General features: G+C 44.9%; 1 protein-coding gene across 1 annotated transcript in view; it reads right to left on the bottom strand.

Moving 5' to 3' along the window:
- Nucleotides 1–20217, bottom strand: part of LOC119186866 (uncharacterized) — a 221925-nt gene that overhangs the window by 59820 nt on the left and 141888 nt on the right. The window contains exons 7-9 of the mRNA XM_075869532.1: nucleotides 17039–17061; nucleotides 12136–12200; nucleotides 3357–3449 (exon numbers count right to left, since the gene is read on the bottom strand). Of these exons, the coding sequence (XP_075725647.1) occupies nucleotides 3357–3449; nucleotides 12136–12200; nucleotides 17039–17061 (181 nt within the window). The remainder of the gene's footprint in view (nucleotides 1–3356; nucleotides 3450–12135; nucleotides 12201–17038; nucleotides 17062–20217) is intronic.

The following is a 20217-nucleotide window of genomic DNA, read 5'->3' as shown; positions in this document are numbered from 1 at the left end:
CTACGCTAGCCGCCTTTTGTCGCAAGCGGAACAAAATTATTCCATCACTGAGCGAGAATGCTTAGCCCTCGTTTGGGCTATTGCGAAATTCCGTCCGTACTTACACGGACGTCCATTCGCAGTCATCACGGACCATTTTGCGCTTTGCTGGTTGTCGATGCTTAAGAACCATACAAGAAGACTCGGCCGATGGGCACTTCAATTACAAGAGTAAACGTTCTCGGTTGTTTACAAATCTGCAAAGCTGCACAGTGATGCTGACTGTTTATCCCGGCACCCCATTGATCCACCTAGCTCCACTGATTTGGAATCCGATGCCTGCGTTTTAGCCATCACTGACTTTCTGAACGTGGCCGACGAACAGCACCGAGATCCATCGCTGCTCACCATCATTGACCACCTTCAATCGCGTTACGCTGACCCTTCTCTTAGCAGATACCTACTTCAAGACAACGTTTTGTACCGGCGCAACTTACACCCCGACGGCGTGGAACTTTTACTCGTCGTACCGCATCACCTGCGAAAGGATGTTTTGTGACAATTCCATGACGCTCCAACTTCTGGACACCTAGGAGTCTCCAGAACTTACGACGGCATTCGACGACAAGTATTCTGGAAGGGCCTCTACCTCTCTGTTCGCCGTTACGTCGCATCATGCGACCTCTGCCAGCGCCGAAAGAAGCCTACGACTCCCCCTGCTGGTCTTATTCAACTTATCGAAGTTCCAGCCAAGCCATTTTCTCGAGTGGGCTTGGACTTGCTAGGTCCATTTCCTACTTCTACAGCTGGAAATAAATGGATTGCACTGGCCGCAGACTATGCCACTCGGTATGCAATCACTCGAGCGCTACCAAGCAGCTGCGCAACTGACGTTGCCGACTTCCTGCTGTACGACATTATTATCCAGCATGGTGCTCTGTCTCACCTCCTCACAGACCGTGATCGCTACTTTCTATCTCGTGTGGTTAATAATCTACTCCCATCTTGTGCTACCCGTCACAACTTCACCACATCTTACCACCCTCAGACTAACGGCCTTACGGAGCGCCTGAACAGCACATTGACAGACATGCTTGCCATGTACGTATCTACCGACAACACTGATTGGGACATAGCTCTTTCGTTTGTAACCTTCGCCTTCAACTCGTCGCGTCATGAAACAGCGGGCTACTCCCCTTTTTATCTACTCTTCGGACGTCATCTCTTACGGCCCTTCGACACACTGCTTTCAACAGACCACCCATCCTCAAATTCATACGCTCAGGATGCGATCACCCGGGCCCCCACGGCACGCGCGGTAGCGCGCGCTCGGTTATTGTCGTCGCAGACAGCACAGAAGTTCTTTTATGACCGTCGCCATAGAGATGCCGTTTTTTCTGCGGGATCTCTTGTTCTCCTGTAGCTCCCATCTCTACGTAATTGCCTCTGCGAGAAACTACTATCGCGATACGCTGGGCCCTACCGAGTCATTCGTCAGGTCACACCTGTGACCTACGAGATTGTAGCTACCACGAATTCATCAGCTGCTGCACCCAGAACGGAAGTAGTCCACGTTTCTCGTCTCAAGCCCTACAACGCTGACTCGCTCATTTAACCGGCACCGAGACGGTGCCTTACGGGCCGGGGTGATGATACGTGTATGGAACTGTCGCCCCGAAACAGCTGAATTGACACCTAAATGAAGAAGACGACAACGTTGTTGTTGTGGGTTGGACTCTCGAGCTTCTCCCGGTGGCCTGCATGACTGTGCGCTCTCAAAGCCGTTAGCAAGACCAGCTCTCGGTGAATAAATTTTCCCCATAAGAATATGATCATTCCAGACCAGACGGGTGTTTATCGAATCCTGTTTGTCGACAACTGCCAAGCATTCATAGCACCTGATATATAAATTCCGCTCTTTGCACTGCGAGCCTCTTTTTACAAGAAATTTCTTTATGGTATAGTGCAATAGATGACGAAATATGCACGACTGATTGTCGTGTATATATAGACACCTCGCTGTCGATTGCCGCTCGGGCAAACCTTACCTTTTTCGACTCCAGCCTATGTCGCATTGTTGTGCGGTCGGCCCGAACCTTGGGTAGGCGATCTTTTTATTGACGATAGCCTTTCTTGGGGACCTTCGATGCAAAACATTTGATCTGTCTGTCTGTCTGTCTGTTTGTCTGTCTGTCTGTCTGTGCATTTGTCTGTTTGTTCTCCCTAAAGGTACCCTAAACGGCACCAAAGTGGACAAACAATACTCCAAACGAACGACCCCTTCCGCAGCGCCCACCAATATTGCTCAAGACATAGCGTTCCTATTTGTGCGATTGTGAATTAAAAAGCAAAACTGTGCATATCTGAGGCACCATAACAACACGTCAACATTCTGTATGTGCGTCTTTCACTAAACCGCCGCAGCCGGGATCGAATCACAGCTGCGGTGGTTGCATTTCCGATGGAGGCGGAAATGTAGGCCCGTGTGCTCAGATTTCGGTGCACGTTAAAGAACCCCAGGTGGTCGAAATTTCCGGAGCCCTCAACTACGGTGTCTCTCATATTCATATGGTGGTTTTGGGATGTTAAACCCCACATATCATTCAATCAATCATGCGATGCTTGCACGAAAAGGCGATTGTTTCCAATGCTTTGCTAAGACGACACGGTGGCGTCACCTACCCGTCGCCTTGCGTTTTACAGCTTATTATCTCCGAGACAGGTCCGCAGGGCGTATGCGCTTGGTTTGCTAAGATAACTGCCAGATAGTGCTCATGTCTCACGTGTGACGTGACTTAATGCGCTCAATCGCCTCCGTTGCATGCTCGAGGCACGCTAAGGCAGCATCTCCAGAATACAATTCACCGATTTTCTTACGAAGAACATCAAATAAGCGTTTCGCTCACTCTTTCCTAACACAAGACAATCGTATTTCAATGACCTTTGCTGTGTAACATGCAGACACGGGGCCAATTTTTTCTTCAGTATGACAGGGACCGAGCCTAGCTTCGAGTCAGAAGACCATAATTGGGAGGTTGAGTTTAAACAAAGGCAAACATGGGCCGTGCCAGGGCCAAAAATCTCTGCAGTGCTGTGTTATATGGTGGGCCATATAATGTTGTTTATTAGGTCTTACAATTTTGTATAATGGGCCTTATAAAAGCGAGGTCATGCCAACATATAGATGGTGTATACGTGATGCTGTATAAGCGTAAAAAGCTCAGCAAGTATCGCCGCGAATACTCGTTGAAGTATGCATTATTAGAGCATGCAAAATGTAACCTTATGTTCTTCTATGAATTGCATATTGTCATGTTGAGCTGGATACCAGTATATTTTAATAAAAATGGCAATAATAAAAAATTGATTAAACTCACTGTTTTTGTAGGAGTGTGTGCCAGTAATAAGGCAATCTGCAGTAGCATGGACTATGTCAAGGGTGCCTGGCCTCTTTTGTGGTGATCCTGGTCCTGTCATAATAAAGTAGTAGTTCATTCAGATGACGGTTTAGAAAGCATGTCCACTATTGCAGGTGGATGAAGGAATAATGAAACCACTGATTACTTTCTTGACACAGGTCAGTGAAGCAATTGGTAACTAGCTACATGCTTCTTAGTTCGCGACACACCCACTACCGCTCTTTTGAGAATACCCAGTCAGTTTCATTTCATCATCACCCCTGTCAATAATCGAACTGCACCCAATTGAAGAAAATGGCCAACCCATTGTTCAACCAATCAACCTTGTCCTCTCTTGCTGCGTCCTTGTTGTACCCACGCAATACTGACGTTTATTAATTCGCCACATTTTTGCGTGCCTTTTGCGCGTCGGTCTTCTTATAAATTCTGGTATGCTTCTGCTAATGACAAGAGAATGTCTTGTCTACGCGCCACATGCCCTGCCCGTGGGCATTGTTCATATTTTAGGACCTGCCACACTCGCACTCGGCACTCATTTCTAAGACGGCCAAGATGGTAAACTTGACTGGATGTGTGAGCCCAAGATGCTACCGGCGGCAAGCCACTGCGCTCTTTTCGGTGCTTCTGTTGAGGTATTTTCATTTTAATTTCATTTGCAAACACGTAAACCGTCGAAAACTGTCAGAGAACCACACTGTCAACAGTAGTGCGTCTTTTCACTAGGCCTCGTGTGCTATCCGGTGAACTTGACAGCACAAAATGCATGATCTGGGCGAGGACAACGGACGCGACGAGCCCGCTGAGTGAAATCCCCCCCCCCCCCTCACATAGTTCACGCCGCATCGCTGAATACTGCTTATCTCCATCAGTCGAACATGACAGCGCACTCAACAGCAGCTTGTAACACCCGCGATTACACTGTCACAGCAGCCTGATAAACAAAGCATTTTTCTTCAAACGGCTATGGCACTGCATTTACAGCGCCTCTTTCAACCAGGCCATCCGAACATATTGCCAAGGTGCGTGATGTGCTAGCCATGTCACTGCAAAGTGAAGCAATTATTACTTGTGGTTCAGAGTTTCTGCTGAGCAGCAAATCTGAAGAAGGGCAGACAAATCTCAAAGTGGGGCACTCTCTTGGCATGGTGGAAGACATGCTACTTGCAAAACTGTCACTCGTAGGCGAATGCACACCAGAGACGTGAATAATGGCGCAGGGTAGATATGTGAGATTCAAGACGTTTTATTTCAATTCCAAATGTTTTTTGGGGGTGTTATGTTCATGCTATGTTTTCAGAACGATGAAAGTGGGCACATCTGTGTGGCGCAGTATAGCTGCTCTGCAGGAGCCCCAGAAACTTTCAAGTATGCCTGGGCCATGTTATGCTAGCTATTTTAGTTTTATTCATGATTCGTGGCTGGCTGATTGCGTTGGTAACGCTTATCGACCATCCGACTGGTCACTGACCAAAAGCACAAAGCTAACAAAGCACCGCCACAAAAATAATGCATCGTTCCCCAATTGCGCCCCACTGCTATTGAGTCAGAGCATCCCGTCATATCTGGGCTTGGTGCTAGTCGAGGTGCATTCATCTGCGGTGCAGTTACGTTTGCATAGAGCGTATACTGATTTCATGTTTTTTTTATTCCTCTAGCTTATTCTTAAAAGACGTTTGTTCAGTCACTAACTAGGCTCTATTTTCGTTCCTTAAGGTAACCCGATCATTTTCTTTTCCACTTCTTGCTCCTCCGAGTTTAATTCAAGTTGAAGCCTTTTCAAACTTCTGGGTTTTGCTTCAGTTTTTGTTTCTGCAGCTGTGGAAAAATGCGTTATCAAAGGATCGAAGAACTATAGGCCGATAAGCCGGCTGTTTGTTATCAACAAGGAAGGAAGCAACAAAGAGAGTAGGGCCGGGAGGTCAACCAAAAACACATCCGGTTGGCGACACTTCACTGGGTGGTTAAGAAAGGGGACAAAGAAAATGAGAAAGAGGAAAGAGAACAAAAAGAAAAAGGAAGAGACAGGCAGTAAATTCACTGCAGCGTGTAGACCTCCACTGCAACTCAAGGGTCTTCCAACAAACGCGCCGTCCTTTAAAAACACAGAAAACATTTCACAGCCTTGTGGGCTGTCTAGGGATGTGGACGGTGCTGTATGAGCACCTGCAGAGAAAGAGGCCGATCATCCAGTCATTGCAGTTCATTGGCAAGTACTTGTCTCTCAGAGGCGAATCCAGGACAGTGGCACAGCAGGTGTTTGATATTTTTATTGGTAACGCGAACACTGCACGTCACACTGTCAGTCAGTCTGATTAACGAGGTATGGAAGTTCATAAAAGCAACTCCCAGCCAAAGGCGATAAAGAAGTGAAGTTTCACGTCGATCTAGGCTGGTTGCAGGGTGCAATTGTAGTGAAGGGTCAAGTTTGTGTAGTCTGATATGTCGTATGCTTGGTGTGCTCCACTCAGTCAGTGTGAGATAGTGGGTCATTTGACAAATCTGCCTCGCAGCACTCGCTCTTGAAAGTGAAATCAGAACGTTGTTTGCTTTCTGCTGTGACTTGTGAGCAGCATGATCTGCAGAATCACATCTGCTGATGCCACAACACCCAGGTAACTACCGAAAGAGTATGTCGTGGCGTTTTTGTATTAAAAGTTGGTGAAGTTTCACATGTCAACTGGTCGTGGCATTCGTGTCGTAAGACTGACTGCAGGCACTGTAATGCCGGTTTAGAGCCAGAAAACACAGTCCATTTATTTGGTCTATATTTGTAATTGATGAGTTCCAGCGCACTACGCAGAGCCTCGAGTTCTGGCACCTTGGACATCGTCGCATGTAAAGTATTAAAACACAGAGTTACCCCTTGTGGAGGTATAACCACTGCTCCAGCTAAACTGGACGACGTAGTCGAGCCATCCTCGTAGATGTGCACGTGGTTACTGTATTCTGGTCCAGTAGGAGTAGACTCGGTCGTTTTCAGAAATGTGTCGGTAGGTCGGATTTTTCCGCGTTTCTGGGATCAATGACATAAACTTGCAGCTGGCTCAAGCCCCAAGTAAAAAGCTGTGGCTTTGATGCCCGTCCATACGCCTATATAAGTGATGTGTGGTGCTGTCAGACAATGGCCCCATATGTCGTGCAGAGCCTTTCAGCAACGAGGCTAGCCAGTTAGTGGTAAGGAACCCTGGCATAATGCCTGAGGTACATGCGCATTGTCTCAGTAATATTATATGTCTTGATTAAGTTATCTTCAGCGATGGCAAATGTTTCAGCAGTTGAATCTTTGTGGAATTTCTGCTGCCACCATTTCAGTCTTTGTCATATCTTGAAACTATTGATGTTATCCCTGATTCATAAATCGACAAAAGGTTCATTTTTAACGGCAACACTTGAAATAATACGAAAAAAGATATATCACTTAGGATGGGATACCAAATATGTCCCGGCGGAAATACGCTGATTGTTCGCGAAGTACCTGAAGATAATTTTAACTCACAACATGGCGACAACAGAAGCACCTTTACAATGAAAAACAAGAGAGGGGCTCCTAATGATAACACTGACTGCTCACCCAAAATAATGAACCAGTTTTAACACTGTGAACATGTAGCAATGCTTTCGAACATTTTATTGTTAAGCATCTCCGTTTTTTTTCTTAGAGGAGAATATTTATCTTTCGAGTGATCTGCTAGGCTTTTGGCAGAGCGTTCGCCCACGACGCAGCTCCTTGACACTCTAAATATTTATTGGTAATGCCTGAGAAGGGTCGACAATTATTATCTTGATTTTTGAAAAGCCTTCAATTTTGTGACAGATGGACATTTTGTGTAAAAGATCCGATGTGTTTTTGACAACCCTCATATAGCGAATTGGCTTGCTAATATGTTACACAGCGTAACTAATGTGCTTCAGTAGGCAACTCGTGCTCTGTTTTTGTATCTTTCTTTAAGGCGTTTCCTAAGGTTGTGTACTTTCTCATTACGTTTGTGTATTTATAATAATTGTACCTCATAAATGGGCTTTTTTTCATTGCAGACAAATGCGCATCATACATGCACATTCAGTGCAAGAAAGATCAACAAATAGTCAACAACTTTTTAGAGTGCGAGGTTAACTACAGGCGCTCGACCAGACAATCCGCTCAAACATTTCCAAGTGTGTTCAGATTATAGTTACACGGGAAAACCATTCGCTAGCCCACATAACATGAATATACACTCTTAAAAAAATGGAGTGACGTACTTTCCATTTAGGGAGGAACGGCGATGTCCCCAATGTTCGTCTTCAAATAGAGAAACGTTGCTCCTTCATTCACGGAGAAACACGTTCCTCCTTATGAAAATCAACATGGCTGCCCCCCGGCGAAGCGAGTAGGCTTAGCAAATGCAACGATTCTCGACTGGTAAGGAGTACACGGCACTGAAAGTTACAAAAAACGGTCCCGCTGAGCTTGATATTGAACGAAATTATTATAAAAACAAGCAGACGAACCTGCGGCGGTGAACACATCGCGAAATAGAACGATGGAGCAAGTACGTTTCGTTCTGTCAGCGAAGCCACGTTCACTCCGAAAGACACGGTTTCGGCAGAGCCCTCACCTGAAGAGTGCATGCTAGGCTTGCTGTATTTATTTCTCGCAGATTCACATAGTGTAGCGACGTTATCCATGCGCTTACGGGTCCGCAGGTCACGAGATGTGCCTCCAAACCGTACACTCGATCGCAGCGAAACAATTCCTAATCCGTAGTGCAGCTTTGATAGATAGATGTTCAACGATATATAAATGGCTGGAGGTGTGAGAGGTCAAAGCAATGAAGTAGGTGGTAGGTGGCGCCATCTGGAGGGATTGATCAAAGCTAAAAAAAGTTGACTGCCGCGACGTTTGTTGTTATTACCCACTATCACGGCTCCCTTGCGGATATTTTACGCATCGACCCATTCAAGACCACTTACGGACACCGAAAGCCTATTAAGTGCTGATGCAATCTATATAGCTACACATGCACACATGGTCACTTATATAGTACACAAATAGTACGCAACAAGTACACCAGCGTATACGCTAACAAGTACGCAACAAGAGCACAATCAACCATTCAAAACCAACGGCTCACACCTCGACGTGTTTACTCACACTCTACTTTGAAAGAGCGCCAGCTTATATAGCGACGAATTTCAACTGACCTGAGTGGCACAGGTTACAAGTAGGTTTTCTTACACTTTTTTTCACGTTTTTTATCAATACCACAACATGCGCACACGTAAATATATTGTATCTGATGCTTAGGTAAACTTTAGTTAATCAATGGTTGCACAGTAATGAACGGAATAATTACTAGAGCTTATCAGGTTTTCACGAAGGCGGGTGCCCCAAGCCGTGCTTAGAATGCCTAACGGCAATTCGAACGCTGCGCCATCTGTCGACCACTGCCACAGTTACTTTTTTTTTCTTGAAGCCTCTGAGAGTGCAAACACTTGCCACGCGTTAGCCATTTCGGAGGTCACGTTTTTTTTTTCTTCTTACTTGGAGAGGGCGCAGCATGCAGACCAAACTTTGTCTTCGTCGTGGTAGGTGTTCTGTGGTCACGTTGACCTCGTTTAGTTGTTTCGTCTTAACGTTTGCTTATATTCTTTTTACGTGCGTACCACAAGTGTGGCCGTTAGCCATGGATATAGTACACCACTAGCCCTTCAATGACAATGTTTTAATGCGGTAACGACCGTCCTAGCAGTGTATACGTACGTTACAACGCGGGTCTTGCGAGATAAATAAGCGATGACCTCGCATCCGACGGTATTTTTTCGTGAGCCATGACAGTGGCTGTTGGCGTTGCGGGAGCTCTCATACTCGAGTGGAGGAACTATCGCTGCAGTGCGCAAGTTTACTATAACTTTATAGAATGTTGTGCCTGCATACTTTTCTGCTTCAGATGCCTCTCGCGATTCGCCTCGCGTGTCAACTTGCAATCATAGTGCGTGCCACAATTTTGTTGTTAGCGCTGTGCCTGTGGTGGTTATTACTCTGGATTCGGAATACTCTTTTCACAAAGGTGAGTGAGCGTTAGTACTTACTTGCTGTGCACAGCTGCTACTAGAAGTGCATTTTGTGTTGAGTTTCTCACGACAAAGGAGAATCATGGACGAGAAAGACATACTGCTCGCGTGCATAATTCCTTCCTACTTCTCAGTGCTGGCATGGGCAATTCAAAACGAATGCGATTGAGAATTTGGTTTAACCTACAGAAGTCATTGGTTCACTTTTCACAAAAGTTTAGTTATGATGATGTTTAAAAAGTTTCTGATGGTTGTAATCTAGTCTGGCGAATAAACGCTCGTAGAAACTTCGCAGCCTGTTTGACTTTGTGCTTTCACCTGCCGGGGTAGCATAGCCTTATTGGGTGTCGTGTGACTATGCTGATGGACGCAGGTACAACCTACGGCCACGGCGGCCGTATTCGAATGGGGGTAAACTGCAAAGAACATCCATATGGTGGTAGTGGCACGTATAACTCTATCAATTGTATATGATCGTACTTTCACGCATGGATTGTAGAGTGGTATCAGGTTTTCTACACTGTTGAAAAAATAAGTGTGATGCTTTTTTACGCACCTCGTTGAATTCATGAGTGCTGTTGGTGCCGTGCGAAACTAAAAATGCGTGGGCTTACCAACTATGTCGACACCGAAAAAAATCATTAGTTTTTTTTACACTCTAAGGTAATCGATAAATCAAGACTGCTTGGGAAGCAGAGCTCCTTGTATTCGTGACAAATTGGTAGTATGAAACCACACGAGACACACATGGAAGTGTGCGGAGCATCGTGCGAGTGCCTGACGATAAAAAAAAAAAGAGAGGCTTTTACTCTATACTAATAAAACAAAAGTAAACGTCATTCCTGCATTGCTTACAACAATCTTAGGTTAAAGCAATCGCTCGCGACTGGCCGCGGGCGGCTATAGGCTTGGCGTGCGCATGCGCGCGAGCAAGACCCCTGTGATTGATGAGTAACTTGAACGCTGAAGGAGGAACGTTGCTCCTTTGGTCCTTGCCGCGAGAGGGTGCGACGGGTAAAGCGCCCAAAAAGGAGGAAGTCGCTGCGCCGAAGGAGGAACGGAGCCCGTTTCTCCATTCTCGCTCCCTTTTTTTTAGAGTGTAGTTCGTTTAGCTTCGGCAGACCGATGTGAATATTTGGGATTATTTGTCTCTTTCACGCTAAACTGGAGTAACCACGTGCAATAAATATTTTCGAAGGCTTTGAGAAAACTTCAGTCACTAAGAAATTGTATGATGTCTCGCACTCAAAAATTAAGCTTGTATCCTACAGGAAGTAGCTATAGTGTTATTATAAATTGCAGACGTAGTTAGAAACCCGCACAACAAGCGTGACATTGACTGCACTGAGCGTGTTAAAAAATGAAAAATTCATCTTCAGCACCTACGGCTTGCGAGGGCTCATAACTAACCGTGGGAATTTCAGCAAACTTCGAAGTCTCGACCAGAAACTGTGCCACCGGGAAATGCTTTACAATATCGGAAACAAAATCATTATTACGCACTTCACTGCTTACGTGCAGTACAAGAGCGCAAGGCCCATGAAAAAAAGAAACGCACTATGATGATTGAAGGCGATGAGCGAACACAACCTATATCGATTTTTGTTATTTTTTTCCCAGAGCGGAACAAGCTTTCCTGTGACATCACCTTCACCGCTTCACAAAAGCGGTGAAGGATTCTCTGTGATATATGACGCAGACGTTTTAATTTTTTCTTACTTTTCACAACTAGCAGTGCATATGAGTAATGATTCCTTTTGTGGTATGTTTTTGTTGATGGATACTCTTATTCGGTTTACCTCCTATCATTTTGTTTTGTTGATTGTTTCGCTCGAGGTATGAACTGTTGTTCAGTATGTTGTATACGTTTTTCGCATCAGTTACTACTTACTGTACGCAGTGGGATAATCAGGTGAACAGAGAAAGTGCCTAAAATAGGCCGGCCAGCGTTTCAATAGATGGAACCATTTTTGTCAAAGGCGCCTTGTCATCATTGGCGTGTTCGTTTTAAGGCGATTAGCAGTTACGTCTTTTCCTAGTGATGGCGCTTTTCCCTACTGGTAATCGCCATCTGAACTGAAAAAATCTTTAAGGCAGATGAGTGCAGTCGTCGCTTCAGTTAAAGCTAGGTTAGATTGATTCAAAATGTTCCCAGAAGATGGGGGAAAACCATCCAAAGTAGGAGCGGTGTGCTAAAAAGCGGTGGCTGCAATTATTCTTTTCAGATGGCGGTTACCAAATGGGATACGCGCCATCACCAGGAAATGAACCCCTTAAAACCAACACATCAAGGATGACAAGGCGCCTTTGACAAAAACAGGTCCTCCTATCGAAACGTCTTCCAGCCTGTCTGAGGCAATTCCACTGTTAACCCTAATTATCGCACTACGTGTTTGTATCTGCCGGCTCCCATCTTGACTTAAGATTATCTGCATGCATGCCATGGCTCATCTGTGACCTACCTCAATGTAATATAGCCTATGCTGTTGGTCCTGTTTTTCATGCTCGCGTAGTAAGTTGACCTTCGCACGCTTTTGTTTTTATCGTCAGGAATTCCTGCTTTTGTTCTCACGTGAATCATTTTTCCTTTGTTGAATATTACTACCCACTACTGCCATGGTTCCCGAAAAGCAGCTGGCATTATCACATCAAAAATAATGATTCTCAAAATAATCAGCCTTACCGCCAACGAAATATCGAAGGTACGTGTGATTTCCTTTTTCCAGCCAGAAGGTGAGTGAAAGTTTTCTGTAAAGAAAGCACCAAAAGTGACACTTAGAATCAATGCAATGTTTTATGCGAAGATAATACTATGTAAAAAATGGATTTTTCTCGAAACATTCCTATAGTGCGACATGTTTCACTTGAAAGAATTGCCGAATACAAGACCGTCGACATTCGGCCCTAGCTAGATTTCAAGGCGCAAATGTGGTGCACACGTATTCCCAGGTCATGAATGAAAGATGCGGTTGTCAAGCTCATGAATGAGATTATGTGGGGGGGGGGGTATATATAGTGTTTAAATGAAAAGTAGTGTCGCCATGTCGCGAATATAAACTGTGGGCATTAAGCTGATGAACAAAGCGAAGTTAACAGTCTGAACTGAAATATAAATTGCTTTTTGCAGAATTGATGTGACCAGTCAATCTTTAACTATAATGAAAAAAGTTATCTGCAGCAGAAAAACAGCATATTGTAAATTATTTTATGGATGACGTCATTAGAAACGAACTCACTTATGGCACGATGCCAATACACCAAACTGAAATTTTGCAATCGTTCTTGGTGCCAGCATAATCAGCACGTGCTTTCTGACGAACATAAATCAGTCGTAAACGCGGCGTCCACTTTATAATTGTTCAGCGTATTCATTTCCAGGTACACGACATTATCCCAACTTTCACTAATTTATTATCAGTCAAACTAAGACAATTCTTTTGATGTCGATTTAGTGACGCATGGGATAGCGCGAGTACAGAGTACCAAGGTTAAACTTGTACACAATGACTAATATTTTACGTGAATAAGATACACCATACTTGGTACAGAGCCAAACGCGGGCATCCTACCACGAGTGAATGTAGTTCCACAGCAGCGCCCGTGTTTTCACCGCGCAAATATAAAAAAATGCTCCCTTTTTTATAAATGCGAAGAATTGCTTAGCGAAATTCGGCGACATTGAGCGTATCTATCTATCTATCTATTTATCTATCTATCTATCTATCTATCTATCTATCTATCTATCTATCTATCTATCTATCTATCTATCTATCTATCTATCTATCTATCTATCTATCTATCTATCTATCTATCTATCTATCTATCTTTCTATCTATCTATCTATCTATCTATCTATCTATCTATCTATCTATCCGCCTACGAATTTTAGCTCCCCTGGTCGTTTAATGAATGGTATCGATAATAAACCTGGTATGGCGTAATATGAGTGTATTAATTACATATCTGATTAGCCATAACATGGAAATCATCACATGTCATGAATGTCATGATTTACAATTCATGGTTCTGCAGCTTTTGCGGTAGTTTCGTTCACATGTCATGTTGGAAAACTGGTACGGTATGACATGACTGCATGGCGAACACAAGTGACACATCCTAACATAAAAATCATGACATACGCATCATGTAACAACATGGCTACATGCCACGCCCATGATGCGCACGCGGCCGTTTCGCTAGCATCACAAATTCCACATTTGGTATTGCGGTACGTGAGTGGATGACGAAGGCATGCGACTGGTGCAAACGTGATAATCATGAGATGCGGCTCATATAACAACATGACTACATGCCACGCTCATGATGCGCTGGCGGCCGTTTCGCTAGCTTCACTAATTCCGAATTCGGTAATATGGGACGTCAATGGATCACGAAGGTATTATACTGGTGCAAACATAATAAACATAAGATGCGTGTCATGTAACAACATAAACGCATGCTACGTTCATGATGCGCTCGTGGTAGTTACGTTGGCTTCCCATGTACCAAACTCAGTATTATGCAATGCTAACGGACGACATAGGTAAATAACACATGCAAACATGATAATCATGACATGCGTGTCATGTAACAACATGGCTACATGCCCCACTCCTGATGTGCTCGCGGCCGTTTCACTAGCTTCACCTGTGCCAAATTTGGTACTACGTGACGTCAATGGATGACAAATGTATGTGACTGGTGGAAACTTGATAATCATGAGATGCGTGTCATGTGAGAACATGACTACACGGCACAGTCAAGGTACCAATACATTTCAACGTGACGCGGTGCACGTGCCCGCGGGCGTTCATTTCGTCACATCACGCCGGCGTTGCCACTCCAGACGGCGGTCCTGCCATATACTCGCAGGTACGTGCCGCGCTGCGTTGCTTTTACGCATGCGCCTTTCATCGCCTCCGGCATCCCTCTGTCACGAAAAGAGGGAGACGCAGTGTTGTTTGGGTAACGCATCGGCGCGAAATGCAGCCTGTCGCATTTCGCGCCGGTTGCCGTGGGGCCGTGCCGATTGACGCTGGTAGCGCTGCTCACACCTGCGTTCGTCAGACTATAGGGTGCCTATATGTCACACGGATGATCAGGCGAATGGCAACCGCAGTCTTAGGACCCTGTAGGTTGAATACATGTGCTTTGCCTACGACCCATAACGTGAAATTACAGTCTAGAGCTACGTACACCTTTGTGAAAGTACACCAAACTCTGCTAAAGGGAAGCACGTCTGGCTGCAAATCCGCGGGGAATCAACTCGCTTGAGCGTGAGGTGGCATACTTTATTTGAGAGATTCCGCTGGTGCTAACAATAACACAGGTGGCGGTGTTCAACCTGGCGCTCATCGCAGCGTTCCACAAGAGAAATGTCTGCCGAGGCGCAAAACACGCTGTCATGGACCGGTGTTGTTTTCTGGTGCGTGTCAATCGCTGCTTATGTGCAATAAGAGACTGAAAACACCGATTTTACACAGAGACTTGTAGTCCATCCTAAATGCAAATGCATTTTTGGTTGAGCTTTCTCTTGCATCCAACATTGTCCGCGGCGGTGTCCGCACGCTGCCAGGTATTATATCTCCGCTGTTCATCCCTCTCTCATAGCAATAACTGTGGGCGCACGCGCCTTTCCTACCCCTAGCAACCTATGCAAGTGGTAACAGAGATTGTAGGAGAGGGTGTGTGCGCTGCTTTACTGCTCCATATCTCATAGTTCGCTCTCTCTCTTGTCCCAGAGCCCCACTCACCCGTCCGTACGCCAGTTACTGTTGAACATTCGTTGACTGGGCACCTCTCAAAAACATGAGCATGTCAAAGGAAAAAGAGGACAACCACCCGTTCGTAGCCCGAAGCCCTTTCAGAACCATTTCGCCACCTTGCAGGTTTCCGAATAACTCATTTTCATAGAATGCGGATAGGTGCGCTCGAGACGCTGCTGTGAAACGCCAACGCCGAGCCGAGAACGCAGACGCCCTATTCTCTCGTCCGCTCGCTCTTCAATCTCGATTGTTCACTGGCTCGGTGCCTCTGAAGGCGATGGCGGAAGTTGAGGGCGAATATCCGAAGGCAATGGTAGTCTCTGTGGGCGCAAGAAATACATTAGAATTTTCGAAAGGTTCCCTACGGGGAGGTGGTTGCATTGTTTTAGTTAATGTGCACGCTGCAATTTTAGGTTTTTAAGAACGCACAAAAAGAATATCCAACGGGCACCACCTTGGACGTCAAGATCCGGTGCCTATGTATAAAGGGTCAACAGTCAACGGCTGTTAAGTGCGAGCATTCATTCATTCAACCGAAAAACATGCTAGCAGACGCTTCATACGTCAGAGTTCGAGGTGATCATGAGGGGGGGGGGGGGGGGGCTTAGGAGAAAAGAGAGACGGGCAGGGGGCGTGCATGCGCAATGAGCGTGTAAACGCTGCCAGGGGGATGCGTAGACGAGAGAGAGAGCAAGCGATCGGAAGCTAGCTAATTGCGTGTGCCATTGCCAAATGCCATTGCGAGGCGAGAGAGGAGGTAGCGCAGGACAGGAAATAGAATAAAGGCGCATGCACGAGGTTCAGATAGGCACCGCAGGACAAGTGACACAGCTCCCGGTATAAAATGCTTCCCTTTTAAAATGCTAGCATTCACAACCAAGCTAGAGGATTGGCACGCACCCGTGCCGCTCCTCTAGTTTGTTCGTGGCACTGAATGCTCTTTACAAACATGGTCCTCACCAAAGAACATTAACGGGTGCTGCGCAGTCTGCCTATATGATATATCAAGGGGAAAGGCCTCATTTACAGTGAGTATTTTTGTGTGACAATACAATTTTTGCTATAACATTTAATATTTCACCCTTCTGACGCAACTGGTACTTTTATAAAGAGCGGGGTTTAGCCTGAACTTGTGGTCATTAGTACTCATACCACACCTCGCTGTAAAGTTAAACAGTTCGCGTCTGTGCGCATGACAAGTTGGCTACCAGGAGCCTAATCATTCCGAGGTAAAACGCGAGCACCATTTGTAACTTTGGAACATTTATTGAGGCGATAAAATTTGATGAATACCATTCATGACCACATACCGCTGACCTAAGTCTACGCTTGTGACATCGGCTAGAAGTCACAAGTGCTACCAATAAGGTGTTTCGTTTTTACATGCTGTGCAATATGTTTGGCTGTCGAAACCATATGATATCCAGAATAGAAGAATCCGTGAACACTGTCGTAAAGATTGTGCTTGACATAGACATTTTGTATAGCGTGTGATCGTTTTGTTTCACAAGAATTGTTCATGTTGTGACTCCTTTGTACAGCTCCTTTATATCGATCAAGCAACTACGTCATTTCTTCTGCTACTGCTTAGGATATCCCTAAAGCACCATAAAAATATTGGGGTAGGACCACCCATTGTAATTACTTTGCGCAGTAATAATTGTGGCATTGTCTTCTGAAGTTATTGCCCAGATTACAAATATGTTTGAAAGAACCAATGTTTTCTTGCAATGGGACTGTTGACATGTACATCTTGATTATGTTGGAGACATTTATAAAACTGTATAAATTATTCTGAATGATGTACCAATATGTACTTACTTGCGCTTCCATATACAGTGGTCCTGAGAAGAAATGCAAATGAGGAGTGTCAGTCACATAAATGAAAGCTTTTCTCAACCATTCGAAGTATTGAAGAATAAAACAACCAAAATGCACATATTTGGCCTTCAATTAAATATGAGTCAGCGTACTACAACCTTTGTGAAGGAAGGGGGGAGGCACACCGGTGGGAGAGCGAAGGTTACAAATGGTGAACATCAGTGTTTGGTTATGTGGGTTCCTTCGGTAGTTAACCCGGGATTTTCGTCCAAGAAACCTCGTGATGATGAGTAATATTTCAAAAGAGAGGCACCATGAAATAAAAATTGTGGTCATTGCTGCTCGTTTCTTGCATTAAGCCTTTAATATCTTACCCTGTAAGAACAAAAACAGAGCACTCCACCTTGCAAAGTTTAGATCTGTTAGAGGGGTCTGATATCAATCGAATGAAGATGAAACATAAGCCAAAGCTCCACTAGATCTAGGTGAAGTGCCTTGTGTTTTTGAAGCAGTTCAATATCATGTTGGATCTATAAAACATTCGGAAGGTGGTTTAGCAGAATCATTTTATTTAATGAGAAGAAAAAGGCGATGCCTTTGGCTTTGAAATCGTCTTAAGGGCAGTGGCTAGGTTTGATACCTGCTATGTTTTTGAAGGTTGTTTAAAACTCAGTGAAAGTGCTGAATGAAAAGCGTTCTCAATTTTTCATTTCATTCTTAAAAAACTTCTCTGGCAATGGGCCTACAAATATAATGATATTTATAAGGTTGATATTTTGGTATTTTTTCCAAGCAAACAGTATGAAAAATTGCTCAAATAACTATAACTGTTTTACATACGTACACAATTCTAGCTCCGCAGCTTAGTTTGACATTTGATTTTATCTCAAGTTTGATTTACAGATGTTTGATTTTTTTTGAAGAAAGCTGAAATTATAAGTGCTGGTGTTCAGTGTCCTCATCTTTTCCTTAGTTGATCACTCCCGACCAGATAAGTGTCCGTGTATTTCTAGATTGCATCACCATATTATATACAGAAAAAAGGAACAGGTTACCACTGCCAAGGTAACAATCATTAAATCCAGAATATCAGTTCAATTGTTTCTACCATGAATTTTCTTTGCAAGCAATTTCTGCTTCTACAAGTTCAATTGCTAGCGAAGCATGCACCGTGAAAGCGAACATATTTGCCACTTAAGATATATTGTGGTTTATTCCGTGCTTGCGTTCCCTCTTTGTTGGCTGTGGCCTACGTCCGACCCATTCTGCGATCAAGCCGTACCGGCTCGGGTAGGCAAAATTTTTTGTCGGGTACCGGGCAGGCTTGTGCGTGTCTTTGAGCTACCAGGCTGGGATTGTGTAGGTATGTTTAAACATTTTTTCCTAGAATAAATCTGCATTATTAGTGCCCGAAATGTTTCAGAAAAGGTCAGACGGAACAGAGCGAACGCTTACAATCATTTTATTTCAGATGGCGGGAATATATGCGCAATCCAGAAGGTGAGAAGAATTACTAAACTGGTATGCTATGACATGACTGTATGGTGAACGCAAGGAACAGACCCTAACGTAGAAATCATCACATCCATGCCATGTAGGTCATGAGTCATGACTACACGCCACGCTCATGGTTCACTTGCAATTGTTTCGCTAGCTCTACATATACGAAATTTGGTAATACGGGACGTGAATGAATGACTGAAGTGTATGCTGGAGCAAACATGATAGTCATGAGGTGCGGGTCGTGTAAACATGACTACATGCCACGCTGATGATGCACTCGCAGTCATTTCGCTAGCTTCACATATGCCAAACTTTGTATTGCAGTACATAAATGAATGACGAAAGTATGAGACAGGTGCAAACATGATAATCATGAGATGCGTGTTATGTGAGAACATGACTACATGCCACAGTCAAGGCGCCAATACATTTCAACGTGACGCGGTGCGCGCGCTCACCGTCGTTAAATTCGTCGAGTCACGCCGGCGTTGCTACGCCAGGCGGCGGTCCTGCCTTATACTCGCAAGCGCGCGTCGCTCTGCGTTGGTTAGACGCATGCACGTGTAAGCGCGGCGGGCGTCCCTCTGTCACGAATAAAAGCAGATGCAGTGCTGTTTGGGTAATGCCGTCTGCGCGAAATGCACTATGTCGCATTTCGCGCCGGTTGCCTTCTGACCGCGCCGACGAACGCCGGTCGTGCCTGGCATCAAACTATAGAATACTCGCATTGCTAGCACAGCGTTGCATTGCCCAGCGTGCACATGCGTCAACGTTACGTCGGAGTGTATCGGACCATTCATGATGCGCTTGTGGCCGTTTCGCTTGCTCCACTTATACCAAATTTAGTATGAGGTGACATAAAAAGATGACGAAGGTAAATGACACGTTCAAACATGATAATCACTACAAGGAAGTCCTGTATGGCCTAATTTACCTCCACCCCGTTGCGTCGTGCTCATTTTAAAGTGACATATCAACCTTCCTCATTCGTGCTTCGCATATCATAGATTCGCAATGTACATAGGATTTGCCAATTTTTAGGGGCGAAGCTCCTTAAAGCGGCACCCGTTCGTATCTCGTAGTCATAGTCATAGTCGTAGTCGTAGTGTGTAACCAGTCTTACATTTTGACCTGCAAGGTGGTGCCGGTGGGAAATTTCCCCTTTGCGTTGTTGAACAATAAAAACTTTGCAGCGTGCGCCTTAATTGAAAGCCGCATTCTCCTGTCTCTCATTACCTATTAGCAGCCATTGGCATGTGCATTGAGCACTATCTGGCAAAAAAAAAGGTTGCTACGTTATACTCGCTGGGCGTAACCTCCTTGGTTTTAGAAAGATTCAGCGAGCCTTGGACCACAGTGCCTTGAATACAGTGAACTAGTATATACCATGAGCTCGAGAGGGTTAAATTTGCAAGTAGACACAAAGCGCAACCCGTAAGAAAGTGTGCGTATGCCACCTCTCGTTTAGTCCTCGGAATGTCCGCTGGATGTCAGTGCTTCTATATGTAGAATATACGATGAAAAGATGCGAGATAGTGGTACTTAGAGTGTTCACTAGATGGACGAACGGACACACAGACAGACGCATGGACGGATGCATGGATGGCTGCATGGACGGATGGACGCATAGACGGACGCAGGGGCAGACGCATGGACGAACGCAGGGAGGAACGCAC

Source organism: Rhipicephalus microplus, chromosome 7 (assembly GCF_043290135.1).
Source record: "Rhipicephalus microplus isolate Deutch F79 chromosome 7, USDA_Rmic, whole genome shotgun sequence".
In the NCBI taxonomy this organism is placed as follows: domain Eukaryota; kingdom Metazoa; phylum Arthropoda; class Arachnida; order Ixodida; family Ixodidae; genus Rhipicephalus; species Rhipicephalus microplus.
Note: the sequence above shows the minus strand (reverse complement) of the source record. Positions and strands in the feature narration are given on the sequence as shown.